Here is a 16,671-nt window from a genome sequence, read left to right as displayed (position 1 = left end):
TACAATTGTACTAAGAAAGAATTACAAACAATCTAGCAATTAATTAGTAATTGCGGAAGGACACAGAGATAACGACAGAGAAAGCGCGCGCCCGAGCGAGAGAGAGAGAGAGAGCGAGAGAGACAGGAAAATACAACAGAGAGAGAGAGCGAGAGAGACAGGAAAATACGACAGAGAGAGAGAGAGCGAGAGAGACAGGAGTATACCACAGAGAGAGAGAGCGAGAGAGAGAGAGAGATCAATAAAATATCCTGCTGTCATGAACCCATCACGACTGCTAAAGGGATTGAGGTGTAGTTATTGTGGAGAAATGACACATGGTGAACACTGTGTTGACAGGGACTGCTGGAGACCAAACAGAACACGTTCTTTCCATTCATTTCTTCTACTTTACTGAGCAAAGTTGCATAGGAGTACCTGCGCAAGAAAACGGTAGGCTTTCAAAACATTTAAACACCATTCATAAACCCTGCTACTTGAAAATTGTTTAGTTAGATGACAAAAAGGAAGAACAGGTGTAACGTTTGTAGTACCATTAAAACAACGCACTATTAATGTGGACTACAGTTAAAAGTAGCCTTTCACTTTAATATGAATCTTGACATTTTTTTATCTCTGTTACTTTGTTAGAGCAAAATATCTTTATTATTTCTACATATTCATATTTTAGCCTATATTGAGCTTAATTAGCAAGGGAGGGTTATTAATTAGCTTATACATTTCTAACTGTAAACATCCTCTCTAAATTAAATAACATGAATCTCTGTAAGAACATAAAGATAATCACATTTCCTGTTAATTTAAAATCCAGATTGAATACAAACAAAATAACTTTCTAATTGAGTTTGCATACTTGGTGTTCCAACCAAGTTTATGGATGAAATTGTGGGTGTCTGTATCTGGTTTGCTCTGAGGTCTTGCACTGTAAATACTGTGATTGTACTCTGACATTTTTTCTCTGTGGTGGGAGTGTCCAGTGTCTATTGTACATTTCTAACCCAAAGTGAATTACAAAACATCCTATTTCATTTTCTACATCAATGAATGCCCACAAAGAATGACATCACCAGTTAGTCCAGGAAAGAGCTCATGGTGTGCTGGTGCCATCCGGTATTACTGTGCCTCTAAATTATTGATTAGGTCTAAATCACTGGGGCCAAAAGTGTCTGTCTCTCTCTCTCTCTCTCTCTCGCTGTCTCTCACTCTCTCTCTCTGTCTCTCTCTCTCTCTCTCTCTCTCTCATCTCTCTCTCTCTCTCTCTATCATATTTGCTATTTGTATGACATGATATAGTTTTGTGTCAGTGTCTAAGCCCTTTATAATGAGATGCAGATCCATAATTGGTAGATGAAAAGCTTGGGAGGATGCCATAACCTTTACTATCAAAGGTGTGTTCTCTAGGAGACAAATGCCAGCACCAAACCCGAAAACAAGAGATCAGCACACACACAGATTATCCATCAGTATTATTTATATTATTTATAAAGAAATCTAATTTAATCAAATGAAAACTGTCTGCACAAGTAAATATGCCAATAAGTCTGAAACAAATTTTGAGATAAAAATGCCACCTAGCTAACTTACTTTGACCGTCTTTATTGCACTATTCAAGTTCCAAGATGGGAAATGGGTCGATGAAACTAAACCCTCTCAAGCAGGTCGGTGGCTCAGGCAAGTCCAAAAACAATGGGGAATCAAGCTCGGCTCCTCAGGTCCTCAGAGTCAGGGTGGAGGAGCTGGAGAACCAGCTGAAGAAGAAAAATGAAGACCTGAATGCCAAGGAGCTTCAGATCAAACATCTCGAGGAGCAGCTGGCCCAGCAGAGACAGGCAATCTCAGAGATCTCTGATGCTTTGAGGAACAAGTGCTTCCAACTCAATAAGCTCCAGGATGCACTGAAGAATCAAGAGGAGTTGGGTCTTCTGCCATCACCTATCAAGGAAAAGGTCAGTCAGTGTCTCACTGGCCTACTCAGAGATACCCTCAACAGGAGGAAAGGAGCAAAAGCTGGGGTGTCTGCAGAGCCTTCATCAAGAACATTTGACTCTAGCGGTATACCTAAATTCTACTTTGAGAGTGCACGAGTCTGGAAAGAGCAAAGGTGAGCTGTTTGATAAATTCTCTAAATTTCTATCTAACAGGAGTGCCTTTCAGATTTCAGTTGTCAGTAATGGTAAAAGTTGGGACTAGGTAGTAGGATATTGTTGTTAGTATTTGACACACGTAAAAACTAACATCCTCTATTATGCAGGAATATTTGAACACTATAAATTGGAGGTAAATTTAGACATAACAGCACACTAAATTACAATGACCCCGCAAAAAAGACCAGCTTGGTTTATACTGGCTAGTACTGGTCTAGCTGATAGACCAGCATATTTGCTTTTCACCAGCAAAACTTAGCTGGTGAAGCTGGTTGACCAGACGGTCTTTCTGATGAAGCTAACTAAGCTATTTTGAAAGCCGGGTGGGGACACCAGCATCCTATGTTGGTGGACCAGCGCTCAACACACAACATAAGCTGGTGATCAGCAATGCTGGTCTTTTCAGCAGGGGAGTCTAATAGAACAATTGTGCATCCTCTTCTCAATGGTAAACAGCTGGCTTTGTGCAAGGCATCTTGTGAATAAGGGTTTGATTAAATGTTGGTAGATATAATAAGGAGTAACTTGGTTTAAAGCTGTATTCTTAAGAACTCTTATGGCTTCAAATCCTCACTTGAGCAGGACATGTGACATGTGAGTGTGTGTGTGTGTGCATGTGTGCGTGTGTGCTTATGTTTTTGTAAATCAGTGCAATTGTACAGGAATATTCAATATTGTATCTCAGCGAGTGTCAAGGATCCTCAAAGAGCTAAAATAGATCTGCCATTTTTGCATGTTGGTAATTAGCATGTGTTCTATTCATATGCTAAACTTTCAAGAGACCATGTTGCGTAGATACTCATTATGTTGGGAAGCTTAAGTTGGTCTAATCTGTCAGCAGAACACCAGTTTTGAGAATCATTATATTGTCTCTAACATTGAAAATCAAACAACTGGTGCAATTGATAGCTGAAAGAGATAGAGTGCAGAACTGTCCAATTAGTTCATCTTGAATCATTTGTTCTTGGTCATTCTTTATGACAGTCCATCACCCCCAGAGTAATGATACCTCACAGTTTCTCTAGATTGGCCACCAAAATCAAGCGAACAACAGTATTTTCTAAGAAGTAACATTGCATTCATACATTTATTATCTTTTTGACAATTGAGACAACACAATTTTGCTTATGAATGTGCTTGTTTCTAACAGTGTAAAAAAGCTCCTCACAGATGCCTTGAATAAGAACCAATATCTGAGGAGACTGGAAGTGCAGCAATTGAAAGACATGGTGGAGTGTATGTACGAGAGGACGTACCAGCAGGGAGAATATGTAATTAAACAGGGAGAGCTGGGCAACCACCTGTTTGTGCTTGCAGGTACGAAAATAGTAAATGTAGTATTTTGAACTAATCATACTAATTTGGTGTTAATTTAATGATGTGTAAATATAAGGGAAACTGTATCTGCTTACTGCTCCCAAATATTTATGGAAATGTAAGTCACACTTCAAAATTTATATATGCCTTTACATTATATAACAAAATACCAAACAATGTGGCATTTATTTTACAGAAATGTAGCACAAACACACTCTTCAAGCATTCTGTTCTTCAAACATTTGCTTGTTAAAAAGGTTTGTTAGGTTTGAAATGATAAAACATATATTGTTCAAAATTAAGACTATTGAGATAAATTTGGGTACCTTCTTGTAATTAAAAATTAATGGAACATGTCCATAGTTAATGTGATAAAGTAGGACACCAGTTTAAACTTGAGGTGAACTGACTTTATACTTCCTTTAAAAATCTAGCTGACACCAGTTATTTGCAAGTAATTGCTAAAAATGTATTTCTGAAAAAAAGTCTAGCATCAGTTGTCTGCAGATGCCATGTGGTTTTATATTTTCTATCTAAGCAATGACATAACAGACAATTTTAAGTGTAATATTTATGTGTGCACTAGTGTCCAAATACATACAGTCAGGTCCATAAATATTGGGACATTGACACAATTCTAATCTTTTTGGCTCTATACACCACCACAATGGATTTGAAATGAAATGAACAAGATGTACTTTAACTTTCAGCTTTAATTTGAGGGTATTTACATCAGATGAACGGTGTAGGAATTACAACAGTTTGTATATGTGCCTCCCACTTTTTAAGGGACCAAAAGTAATGGGACAATTGGCTGCTCAGCTGTTCCATGGCCAGGTGTGTGTTATTCCTTCATTATCCCATATACAAGGAGCAGATAAAAGGTCCAGAGTTCATTTCAAGTGTGCTATTTGCATTTGGAATCTGTTGCTGTCAACTCTCAATATGAGATTCAAAGAGCTGTCACTATCAGTGAAGCAAGCCATCATTAGGCTGAAAAATCAAAACAAACCCATCAGAGAGATAGCAAAAACATTAGGTGTGGCCAAATCAACTGTTTGGAACATTCTTAAAAAGAAAGAACACACCGGTGAGCTCATCAACACCAAAAGACCCGGAAGACCACGGAAAACAACTGTGGTGGATGACTGAAGAATTCTTTCCCTGGTGAAGAAAACACCCTTCACAACAGTTGGCCAGATCAAGAACACAGGTAGGTGTATGTGTGTCAAAGTCAACAATCAAGAGAAGACTTCACCAGAGTGAATACAGAGGGTTCACCACAAGATGTAAACCATTGGTGAGCCTCAAAAACAGGAAGGCCAGATTAGAGTTTGCCAAACACCATCTAAAAAAGCCTTCACAGTTCTGGAACAACATCCTATGGACAGATGAGACAAAGATCAACTTGTACCAGAGTGATGGGAAGAGAAGTGTATGGAGAAGGAAAGGAACTGCTCATGATCCAAAGCATACCACCTCATCAGTGAAGCATGGTGGTGGTAGTGTCATGGCGTGGGCATGTATGGCTGCCAGTGGAACTGGTTCTCTTGTATTTATTGATGATGTGACTGCTGACAAATGCATCAGGATGAATTCTGAAGTGTTTCGGGCAATATCATCTGCTCATATTCAGCCAAATGCTTCAGAACTCATTGGACGGCGCTTCACAGTACAGATGGACAATGACCCCAAGCATACTGCGAAAGCAACCAAAGAGTTTTTTAAGGGAAAGAAGTGGAATGTTATGCAATGGCCAAATCAATCACCTGACCTGAATCTGATTGAGCATGCATTTCACTTGCTGAAGACAAAACTGAAGGGAAAATGCCCCAAGAACAAGCAGGAACTGAAGACAGTTGCAGTAGAGGCCTGGCAGAGCATCACCAGGGATGAAACCCAGCGTCTGGTGATGTCTATGCATTCCAGACTTCAGGTTGTAATTGACTGCAAAGGATTTGCAACCAAGTATTAAAACGTGAAAGTTTGATTTATGATTGTTAATCTGTCCCATTACTTTTGGTCCCTCAAAAAGTGGGAGGCACATATACAAACTGTTGGAATTCCTACACCGTTCACCTGATTTGGATGTAAATACCCTCAAATTAAAGCTGGAAGTCTGCAGTTAAAGCACATCTTGTTTGTTTCATTTCAAATTCATTGTGGTGGTGTATAGAGCCAAAAAGATTAGAATTGTGTCGATGTCCCAATATTTATGGACCTGACTGTATACAAATACATTTTTGAGACAATTGAAGGTGTCATAAGTTACTGCCATGACTCTGACACCTACATCTGCACTCTTGTTAAAAATATTTTATTTTGGGATATGATTTAACCATTCAAAGAGAACTAAGGTGCAATTTCATTTAAAATGCAAGAACCAATTTAAATGAGTGAGAGTGAGAATTTTGTGTTTAAGTGCTGTTTCCTGTGTACAGAGGGCAAGCTGGATGTCTATCAGCACAACAAACTGCTCACATCAATAGCAGTCTGGACCACATTTGGTGAATTAGCCATTTTATACAATTGCACAAGGACTGCATCGGTGAAAGGTGAAGTATTTAATATGCGCTGGTATCATTTTATTAATCTTTGATGCGATTATGAGTAGTACAATTCTACTGTATGTCTGATTTTGGTAATTTAGTCATATATGCTAAAGATTGCTCAAAAAATAAATAACAAAATTATTTAGAATACACAGAATTCAAATTGTCCCTGAATGACAGGTCTTTGTGTTTAAAATTGCTGTGACCATGGACTGGCCACATTGACAACAGGCTATCAAACAGAACTGAAGACAAAAAACAAACAAACAAACAAACCCTACAGCAATAGCTTGGACATTGTTTTGGTTTTGAAGTGTTAATCTCATTGACTTGTCAGTAATTTTGGTAATACTTTACAAAACGTTTCTATTCGTCAACATTAGTTAAAGCATTAGGTATCATGAACAAACAATGAACAATATATTTTTTACAGCATTTATTAAACTTTGTTAATTTTGTTAATAAAAATACAATTGTTGATTGTTAGTTCATGTTAATTCATAGTGCATTAATGTTAACGAATGTTGAAATTAACATTAACCAAGATTAATATATGCTGTAAAATTATTATTCATTGTCAGTTCATGTTAAATAAATGTTCCAGGTTCAATACAAGTTAAGTTCAGTTGAAAGTATTTGTGACATTATGCTGATTACCACAAAACTTAATTTTGACTCGTCCCTCCTTTTCTTTTAAAAAAGCAAAAATCTGTGTTACAGTAAGATACTGTAACCAATTTGTGAATGTTAAAATACTCACTGTTTTAAACTTATAGCCACATGATGCAAAAGATATGCGTATAAACATGATTTTAGTGTGATAAAATTACTTACTAACCATTTCTGTGTAACGCTATAGCTATAAAATTTAACAACTTCGTTACCATGATGTTGTAATGTCAACAAACACTAGAACGCTAAAATAAAATAATTTAAACAATGTTACACCAGAAGTTTAAGTTTCAACAGAAGAATTAATGTTAGTGCTTTTATAAAATTACAAGCTTCATGTTTCTGTATATAAATATATTGACCACATTCACTTTCATTATCCCCATTGACTTCTATTGTAAGAGCCTCGCTGTATCCTCGATTTCTGATTTTGTTTTTAAAGAAAAAGAGGAAAGAGTCATTTTGTTTTTTTGTTGTTGTTGTACTCAACATTATGCTACAAATGCTGTCGAATGAGCTTAACTTGTACTGAACCCGGAACATTACGTTCATTAATGTAGTTAACCTAAACAAATATAACCTTTTTGTAAAGTGTTACCGTTATTTTGTATAGTGCTATACTAAATTTCTACATTTCTTACTCCAGGACCACTGATGTGCTGTAATGCATTACCCATAATATAAAATAATAAAACAGTGTGGTGGGACTTTTTCAGTTTATAGTCCTTAGCCTCACCTTTAAGAGTTTTAAAGTCACCTCACCCAAACCAAATCAAAATGAAAATGTTTTTTTCTTCTTCAAAATCTGTATTGTTTTTTGAGACTGTAAATCTAGTTGCCTTTTTTCTTGTGAGTCACCATGATAAAATGAAACCACTTCCCAATTGTGCTTTTGAAAGCAACTGTAGTTTCCTGTTCTCTAAACCATTGTGGCATAAATGGACACCACTCAGCGAGGATGAGAAAAAACTTGGAAGCTCCTTGTATTTCTCTTACATGCTGTTTTGTTATGATTGCAGCTGCCAGCAATGTGAAGACATGGGCCCTTGATCGAGAAGTCTTTCACAACATCATGCGTATGACTGCTGAGGCTCGGCACGAGCAGTACCGCAACTTCCTGAGGAGGTAATCCAAGCTGCTCATCCCTCCTGATGTTTACTGTGGTGTCCTACCACCAATGTTTGCATCAAAATATGTTTTTGCATGAAATATTGTGAAGATCAAAGAAACCAATAAAGCATAGCTAGGAATGTTTCTGTGACATTAGCCTAGTTATTGATAATTAAGTTCAATTTGGTTGCCTTCATGGTCTGGTTGAATTGACCTCCGTGACCTCATAGCTTACATAACTATTAGTTTAAATAGAAAACATGAAAGGAACTAAATGATGTAATTAAATTGTAGAGCTCTTGAAGACATTCTAATAAGAAAATATAAATGAGAGATATTATCTTATGTAAGATGAAATATCAACACAACTGTTCTCCATAACCTTCAGCAAACATATAAATAACTTGCTTAAATAAAAACAACCATCAGTTCAATCAGAGATAAAGGGGTAGACATGCTTGCTTGATTATATAACTCAAGACAATTTACTGAGTTTAACAAATGCATAAATTCCAAAAGCATAAATCCAGTTTAAAAAGTCAAATGATGACTGATGCCTCATGCAGTTGATCTGACTTTTTGTATTTGATTTGATTTTGTTTTAGTGTTTCACTTCTTGCCAGTCTGCCTGGGGACAAACTAACCAAGATTGTTGACTGCTTAGAGGTGGTAAGTAAAAGCTTTTTTTCTTGTGATTCAAAAGAAACTAGGCAGCCCCATCTGATTCAATATACTATAAAACATTTGCCAATTCAAACCTGTCCAAGCATCTGTTGTTAATACTTGCCTTCAGACGTCCAAACTGAAAGTGACTATTTTGGACAAAAAGTGACGATATTGCATCTGTCATCACTTGTCCTAGTATATTGTTACCATAGTTATTTGACAAAGGCTAAGTGTTCACTCTTATTGAGGGGACGAGTGATTTGTTGAAGATATTTGGAATCTGATATATTCCACGTCTCCACGAGGGGCCAAAGTTAGTTTTTCTAAAAGAGTGTGGGCTTTGTCAACTCAATGTCAAATAACCCTCCTTGGGTTCCTCTATGCTGAAAAAACATCAAGGACATTCCTCTCAGTTGTCGGCCCCTGGGGTTGAATGGGAGAATGTCGTTATTCAATCACTGCGATGGAGTTGACTATATTCTCCTCTCTAGGGGTTAGGAAGCAATGGAACCCAATAGTGGCCCAGATGTTTCAGCCCGAATGCAGATAATGTGGAACTCTATCATTAAACAGTGGGGAATGGAATGCAGAGTGTAATGGTAGGATCAGACAAATGTTTTTGAGACCTAGAGAGGAACCTGGCATGCTTAAAGAGCTTCTTTAATGAAACAGCAGAGCTCTTAGTTGGGGATGGAGGTCTGTTGAGAACATGGACCAGAGAAATGGAGCTCCTTCAGAGTGGGCTGTAACTGAGATTTCAGATAGTCAGCATAAAGCGATAGCATGGTTAGCAATGTTTTGAAATTATCTTTTCTGAAAACCTTTAGATGAGTACAATTGGCAGACACTATTGTCAGATACTTTTAGCCCGAGCAGGAGCACTTGGATTAAAATTAATATGAGAGATTGGAACCCTATAAATGGCAGATGAAGAACAAGAAGTCACACATAACAGGTCAAAGAGTCAGTGACATTTAGAGTCAGACATCACCTGTCAGTCAACTTGAGAATGCGGATGCTCATAAGCTGGACCAGCCTGAAATAGTGTTTTTTAAACACAATTAATGATACCATTGTCATCAGATTTTACTGCTGAAAGATTACTTCTTTGATCGTAATCTTGACCAACCATTTTGGAAATTTTGTTCTTTCCCCATAAAAGTAGACATGAGCTGTACATTCATGCCACTTGCATCCATACAAAATAGCATTCCCAAGATGGCCGCTGAGAGGACTGACTTGCCTTGAAAGGGACTTTGGCTTGTTTTCAAAAGTGGCTTACAGTGAAATACAGGAAACAGGAATTCTGTTTCAATTCTATTCAGCTGAATCACGCAGCTTAGAGGGGAAATTGGTGACAACAGTCAGATTTAACTGCCTCTGTTGAGAAAGCTGGCACTAAATACATCAGAACTTCATGTCCACCTTATAAAACATTGTATTAAATGAAATAAGTAAGCAGTAATACTGTGCTTTCAATGCAGTGCATGAAGACATAACCTCATAGAACAGTATGGAGTAAAATACTGCAGTCTTCCTGTTGTTTCCCTCGGGCTCATCCCTGTGGGAACATGACAGCAGTGGCTTGATGCAAAATCAATAGCTAAATGAGTTTTTTCTTATGTTTCTTCGCCAGGAGTATTATAATAAAGGAGACTACATCATCAGGGAGGGAGAGGAAGGAAACACCTTCTACATAATTGCCAATGGGAAGGTAATTTACAATACATTATTATCAATTAATGTTAATGTTGTATATATTTACAGTTTTTAATGTATGATACAGTTCATCAACAGGGCACATAATTCAGTATTTTTTTTTTAACATTTTAGGAACATTTCTAAGGCCTCTATTTATGCCTGGTATAGAGGTTTACCTGTGTACTCCAATAATCAAAACAAAAATGATATAACCCACTTGAGGCACCATTGCTCCACACCAGTAATCCTCATGGACTTCACTGGAGACACTGATGTGGGGCTGTGAGAGGTTGAGTGTGCTGAGATAAATCAGTAATTTGACACTGAAGTGGTTAAGAGACAGGACTCTCCACTGGGAAGCAACAGCCTTGGATCCCCTGTTGGGTCCTGCTGCACTGTAGTGTGGGGGGAGGGAGGAGGTTTGAATTTAATTACCGGAAATTATGGTTCACATCTGTCTGTCGCCACTGTGTCCGATAGCGTGTTGGGAAAGGCCATTAGTCACCAAAAACTGGCTAACAGAAAGGTCAATAGTGTCAACACACTTTAGTGGATCATTTTACACAAGGATGAATCCAAGTCTATGAAATATTTCAATTTCTGCAAGATCATTATTATTGATTGCATAGATACCTTGCATTAAAATGCTCTATAGACTAGTGATAGATAAAAAAAAACAAAAAAACGAATTGGCTAGTCCTAATATAACAGGCCGATATTTGTCAATTTTGAGATTATTGGCATTAGCCAATAACCGTGCCCGCTTAGCAGATTAATAGAAGCGTTAATTCTCTATAATTAACCAACAGCCTTGTCAATAGATAATGCAAGTAAGGTCATTTTTATTTGTATAGTGTTTTTCACAACACACATGGTTTCAAAGCAGCTTTAAGGAATATTTTGATGTAACAGAAAATTATGTTGTAATGTCTATGTATTAAAGTCCTCATTGAACATTTTAAATAAAAAACATGATTGAAAATCATGCTTTAAAAAATATTTTATCTTTAGACCCCCAGTGAGCAAGCCAAAGGGGACTATGGCAAGGAACCCAAAACTACACAAGATGTTAGTTAATGGAGAGGGTGAAAAACCCTTGGAAGAAAACAGGCTTCATTAAACAATTTCTGTTTTCTATTCATATTTTTATTTTTCAAATATTTTTAATGAATTGTATAAATGTTGCATAAGAGCTGTTTTTTTATTTTAATGTAGTGTGTACATATAATTTGCTGTAATTAAAATGTATAAGTTAATATAACTGCATTATATGTGTCACGATTCCCTTGTTGTCTGCCCTGGGTTTCACTTGTCCTTGTTAAAAAAAACTACACTTCCCTGGCCCTCATCACTGCCAGCCCTGTGTCATTGTGCTCACCTGATTGTAGTTTGTCATCATCATGTCTCCAAGTGTATATAAACCCTGTTTGTTCTCCATTCCCTTGTCGATCGTTGATGTATATGGATGCTTGTTTTCGTGTTTCTTTATGTTTATCCTGCCTGTTCCCATTGTATGTTTTCCATGTTTTTGTTGTGTTTGTTTAGTTTTCAACCCTTTCAATAAAGCTAACCCTGCACTTAGATCTATATATAGATATATATATATATATAATAAAGATTTAAACTAATTTCATGCTTTATGTCTATTGGAACAATACATTACATATGTATTGCATATGTAATGTATTGTATATATATATATTACATAATACATTACATAACATATATATTGCATGTAATGTGTATATATATATATATAGATATATATATATATCTATATATATATTACTAAATTTTTGTATATATATATATATATATATATATATATATATATACAAAAAATTTTAGGTCGAAGAAGAAGAAGAAAAAAAACAGACATTGAGCAAGCCAAAGTCTTTTTCTGTGCTACATTTTAAGGCTTTGTGATCAGATATGATCCATAAGCATTTGAAATATAACCCCTGTGTTTCTATGTTGCCCAGATTAAAGTCACTCAAAGCACACAGGATCATGAAGAGCCTCAGATCATTAACACATTGGGGAAGGGGGATTATTTTGGAGAGAAGGCTCTCATCAGGTGAAGTCCTCCTTCAATCGCCAGCATCAATTCTCATTTTCTCAATTTAATCCCACGTGTGATAACCTTTCAGTACAGGGGTATTGTAGTATAACCAATAACAGAGAATGTCCAAAAACTGTCCATTTTCTGTTTACGTATAGGATATTAATACACAAACATTTATATTATGATGTATTCCATTCTTCCCTAAAACATATATTATTTTAGGAACCAATTTATAGCTCAGTTCAAGATTAATACACTTAATGGATTCCTCCTTTGTCATTTCACAGTGATGATGTCAGATCAGCAAATATAATCGCAGATGAGGATGGAGTGGAATGCCTTGTCATTGATCGAGAGTGAGTTTGCACTTCAGCATTCATCCTCATTCAAATGATTTTGATTTTTGTTCTGACTGACAATAAAAATTCCCTCAGAACTTTCAGTCAGACTGTTGGAACTTTTGATGAGCTGAAGAAGTACCTCCAAAGCTATGTTGATAATTTATCACGTGATGATAAAAAAAGAAATGCAAAGTAAGTGCAAACTGTTTGCCTATTAACTTCTTGACTAGTTATCACTCTATTGTCTATTGTCTGAAACAGCCTATGTATTTTAAAGGCACAATATCAAAATTTTTCCAATAATAAACAAAAAGGTGTTCTCATTCACATTTTCACTTAGATTTTTCAACTGACAGATATCATGATATCATGAATTGAACAATCACCGTAATTTATAACACGTACATATTTTGGTTAACATATAGAATGTTACAGTACTTGTCAAGAGCTGCTTTGAAAATGACAGATTGTACTTTTAATAGTTGAGCATTTGGATCCCCAATGCAGGCCTTATATATTTAAATAATGCAAGCCAGTTCTGTGCAAAAACAGCTGAAGTTGCACCCTGCAGGAATGATTATTTTAGTATAATTACAATTTTGGCCTCAATGGCTATTTAAACCACAATGACCCAAATAGTGATATTTGCCCTGTCACGTACAGTATGTAACAGTGATCAGTGTTCTGTAAATCCTCACTTATTTTTTAGGAGGTCAGGAAGCAGCACCCCACCTGGCCCACCACTGTCGCATGACATGATAGAGTTGAAAGAGAGAGAAAGCAGCTTTGCTTTTGCTATACCTTTTAGCAGCCTAGAAGTTATTGCCACACTTGGAGTTGGAGGCTTTGGGAGAGTTGAATTGGTTGGTATTATTCACCCTAATGACATTTCCTCTTTATTATATAATAAATTGCAAACATAAATCATGTCCACAAGATGATGGACTTATATGAGCAATAATGATGCCAGCTTTCTTCTAGGTGAAAGTAAAGAATGAAAATGTGACATTCGCTCTGAAATGTATCAAGAAGCGCCACATTGTGGATAATAGACAGGAAGAGCACATTTACTCCGAGAGGAGGATTTTGCTTGAGACACACTCTCCTTTCATTGTTAAGTATGTTCAACTTTGTATTCAATAGCCACATATGTTGGACATATTTTAAATTGTATCTACCATAGTACTCATTTTATACAGCATGTATTAAATCTATTCATTTTCAGTGGAACATTTCTTAGTAAAAGTAGCCAGTAATGAGTGTACCTGTTTATCAAAAGTGAATCCTGAAGACAAGCAAATGTGATTTATGTATATATAAAGACACCCCTTATGAAAGTCTTTATTGAATTTGACTTCACTTTACTTTCTGAAGAAATGATCCATGAATCCCCTCAATGCTTACATGATTAATTAAAAAATATACATTTCTGGTAACTAAATATTTAAAGAACAGCCAGACCAAAGTTAATGTGATATAGAGAATGGAAATTGATTTCTAAACCCCTATTTTAAAACCAACCTTTTATTTTTGTTTCTGGCTGTATTTTCTTGCTACTAGAATGTATCGTACCTTCAAAGACAACAAGTATGTGTACATGCTGTTGGAGGCGTGCCTCGGTGGAGAGATCTGGAGCCTTCTGCGAGACAGGTTAGCTTGCAGAACAAGCGGCCAGTACAGCTTTTTCAGCAAGAAAGTTTTTCTGCTTTTGATGCTTAAAAATATTTATTAAAATTGTTGGCTGTCTGCTTTACTGTTTGTTATGTACAGTTCTATACAAAACCATCAACAGCAGTAGATTATCTCATTCTCAGTAAGTGAATGTTTAAATACAGGGGGAGTTTTGATGAGTACACAGCCAAGTTCTGTGTGGGCTGTGTCACAGAGGCCTTTGACTATCTCCACAACAATGGAATCATATACAGGGACCTGAAGCCTGAGAATCTGATGCTAGATGCTGATGGATACGTCAAATTGGTGAGCTCTTCTGCAAAGTCAGCACGCTTAAGGGAATTAATTTAGTAAACCCAAGAAGCCTGTGTATTTGGTTGTAGCATAGCAATGCAATATAAATATTCTCAGGTGGATTTTGGCTTTGCTAAGAAGCTCAAATGTGGTCAGAGAACTTGGACGTTCTGCGGGACTCCAGAGTATGTTGCGCCAGAGATCATTCTCAATAGAGGCCATGGCCTCAGTGTGGACTTCTGGTCTCTTGGAATCCTGATCTTTGAACTCCTCACAGGAAGGTTTGTATCGATTCAGTTCTCATTTTAAACCATATATGGCAGAATTCACTTATTTCTTAATAGAGATGCAAAGGTGCATAGATGCATTTGATCTTCAGGTGAATGACTGACTCTGAGTATCTTATGAAAATCTATTTGATTTGATTGTTCCCCAAGCCCTCCTTTTATTGGCTCAGATCAGATGATTATATACACATTCATTCTGAAAGGAATTGAGAAGATGGACTTCCCTAAAAAAATCAGCAAAAGGCCAGGCGACCTTATTCGCAAGCTGTGCAGGTATGATCATCCATTGTTATTTTTCTATGTATTAGACAAGAGAATGGTCAAGACATCACTGAGTACTTTGTCTTTTGCCATATTTCTCAAACTGTTCAAATCCCACTACCATTGATCATAATATGATAAAGTATTTTTCTGTCCACTTTGTATTATGAAGGCAAAACCCTTCAGAGCGACTGGGCAATCTGAAGAATGGAATAACAGATATTAAAAAACACAGGTGAGAAAACAAAAAATTAACAGGTCTTGGTTGAACAGAAATTCCATTGTAGATTCAAAGATGTTGAAGTTTTATATCGGTGTCTCTGAACTTGGGTTCTGTTGAGAGTCAGAATGTGAGAGCCTTTGTTTTTAAAAACCTTTATCTGAATATTTTCTTTCATAATAATATTTCAAACCAGAGGTTGCTTTGCTAAAGAGTATCCTATGTTATCAATAAATTTGACTGTCTAATTTGAAATAGTGATACCATATCCATGGGAAAGTAAGAATTCATATTTTTTTTTTTTAGAATAAACCACTCTCACTTTATACAACTGCAACTCTTGCAATTAATTACAGAAAGATTTCAGAAAGTTTCAGCTCTGCTAACACAGGTTGCAGACTGCTTGGTTATTGGGGTCAACTAAGTTAGAGGTTTCCTTCCTGGTTAATCTCTTTATTTATTGTTCCACCATAACACATGCCACTCTGAGGATGTCTAATCGAATTAATCAGTAAACTTGAGCAGATGGACAGATGCTAACGTTGACCTATCTTTTGGGTTATTGTTGACATTTAGTGTTGGGTAAGGGTCCAACCTGGTTTGGTTCATTTACAGGAGATAGGTGCTTTCATTCCTTTAAAGAAGTTCTCAGACAAATGTATTTGATTTTGAAAAAAATTTATACAAAAATGACATTTGTATGTAACATTTTAGAGTGGGCATCCATAAACGCTAACTTTACACTCAACTTAGAAAGACTAAGATTCTATAAATTAAAAGTTGAATAATTCATGATATGTTGTTCTATGGATTTTTATTTGTTTTCTAGATGGTTTACCGGTTTTAGCTGGGGTGGTTTGAAATCCAGAAGTCTGATATCGCCACTTAAAAGAGAGGTAAAAAAAACAACAACAAAACAGCTAATTATTTTCTTAAATTTAACCTTATGGGATCATGTATCATAATATAATATGTTCTCAAAAATCTGATCTGATTGTCTTCGATCTTTTCAATGTTCTCACTCTTTCTTTCTCTCTCTGCAGGTGAAGGGTCCCACTGACCACAGTTACTTTGACAGTTATCCTCCCGATGAAGAAATTCCTCCCGATGAAATGTCTGGTTGGGACACGGACTTCTAAGTGTCCCCTCTATACACCCTTGTGTGTCAAACAGTATGAGTCAAACAAAACTCTTCTGCCATTTCACATCTCCAACATGCCAGCCTTTCTTGCGAGGAAACTCAGATAATGAAGCCAACAGAATCAGTGTGTGTGTGCTGCAACAAAGGACTCCTTGACTGGAGGCTGCTATTGTGGTGGAGTCGTAGGCACAGCAGAGGAGGAGAGGCATAAGAAAGGAATGTTTTCATC

General features: G+C 36.6%; 1 protein-coding gene across 1 annotated transcript; it reads left to right on the top strand.

The window, feature by feature from the left end:
• The first annotated feature begins 282 nt into the window (after window positions 1-282).
• prkg2 (protein kinase cGMP-dependent 2) lies at window positions 283-16,644 on the top strand. The gene is made up of 19 exons (XM_052125356.1): window positions 283-432; window positions 1,613-2,101; window positions 3,295-3,461; window positions 5,903-6,016; window positions 7,705-7,810; window positions 8,401-8,464; window positions 10,098-10,175; window positions 12,145-12,239; window positions 12,515-12,583; window positions 12,662-12,760; window positions 13,278-13,431; window positions 13,550-13,686; window positions 14,129-14,218; window positions 14,404-14,545; window positions 14,651-14,814; window positions 14,971-15,093; window positions 15,254-15,316; window positions 16,131-16,197; window positions 16,345-16,644. Exons 2-19 carry the CDS (start codon window positions 1,620-1,622, stop codon window positions 16,438-16,440), a joined length of 2,310 nt encoding a protein of 769 aa, XP_051981316.1. The 5' UTR covers window positions 283-432; window positions 1,613-1,619; the 3' UTR covers window positions 16,441-16,644.
• The last annotated feature ends 27 nt before the right edge of the window (window positions 16,645-16,671 follow it).

The sequence above is a fragment of the Xyrauchen texanus genome, chromosome 4 (genome assembly GCF_025860055.1).
Source record: "Xyrauchen texanus isolate HMW12.3.18 chromosome 4, RBS_HiC_50CHRs, whole genome shotgun sequence".
NCBI classification, from domain to species: Eukaryota; Metazoa; Chordata; class Actinopteri; order Cypriniformes; family Catostomidae; genus Xyrauchen; species Xyrauchen texanus.
Note: the sequence above shows the minus strand (reverse complement) of the source record. Positions and strands in the feature narration are given on the sequence as shown.

Coding starts and splice junctions, on each gene's coding strand:
- prkg2 (XM_052125356.1), top strand. CDS start 1,620: ATGGGAAATGGGTCGATGAAACTAAACCCTCTCAAGCAGGTCGGTGGC. Junction 3,462..5,902: donor CCACCTGTTTGTGCTTGCAG/GTACGAAAATAG, acceptor TCCTGTGTACAG/AGGGCAAGCTGGATGTCTAT. Junction 15,317..16,130: donor ACAGATATTAAAAAACACAG/GTGAGAAAACAA, acceptor TTTGTTTTCTAG/ATGGTTTACCGGTTTTAGCT.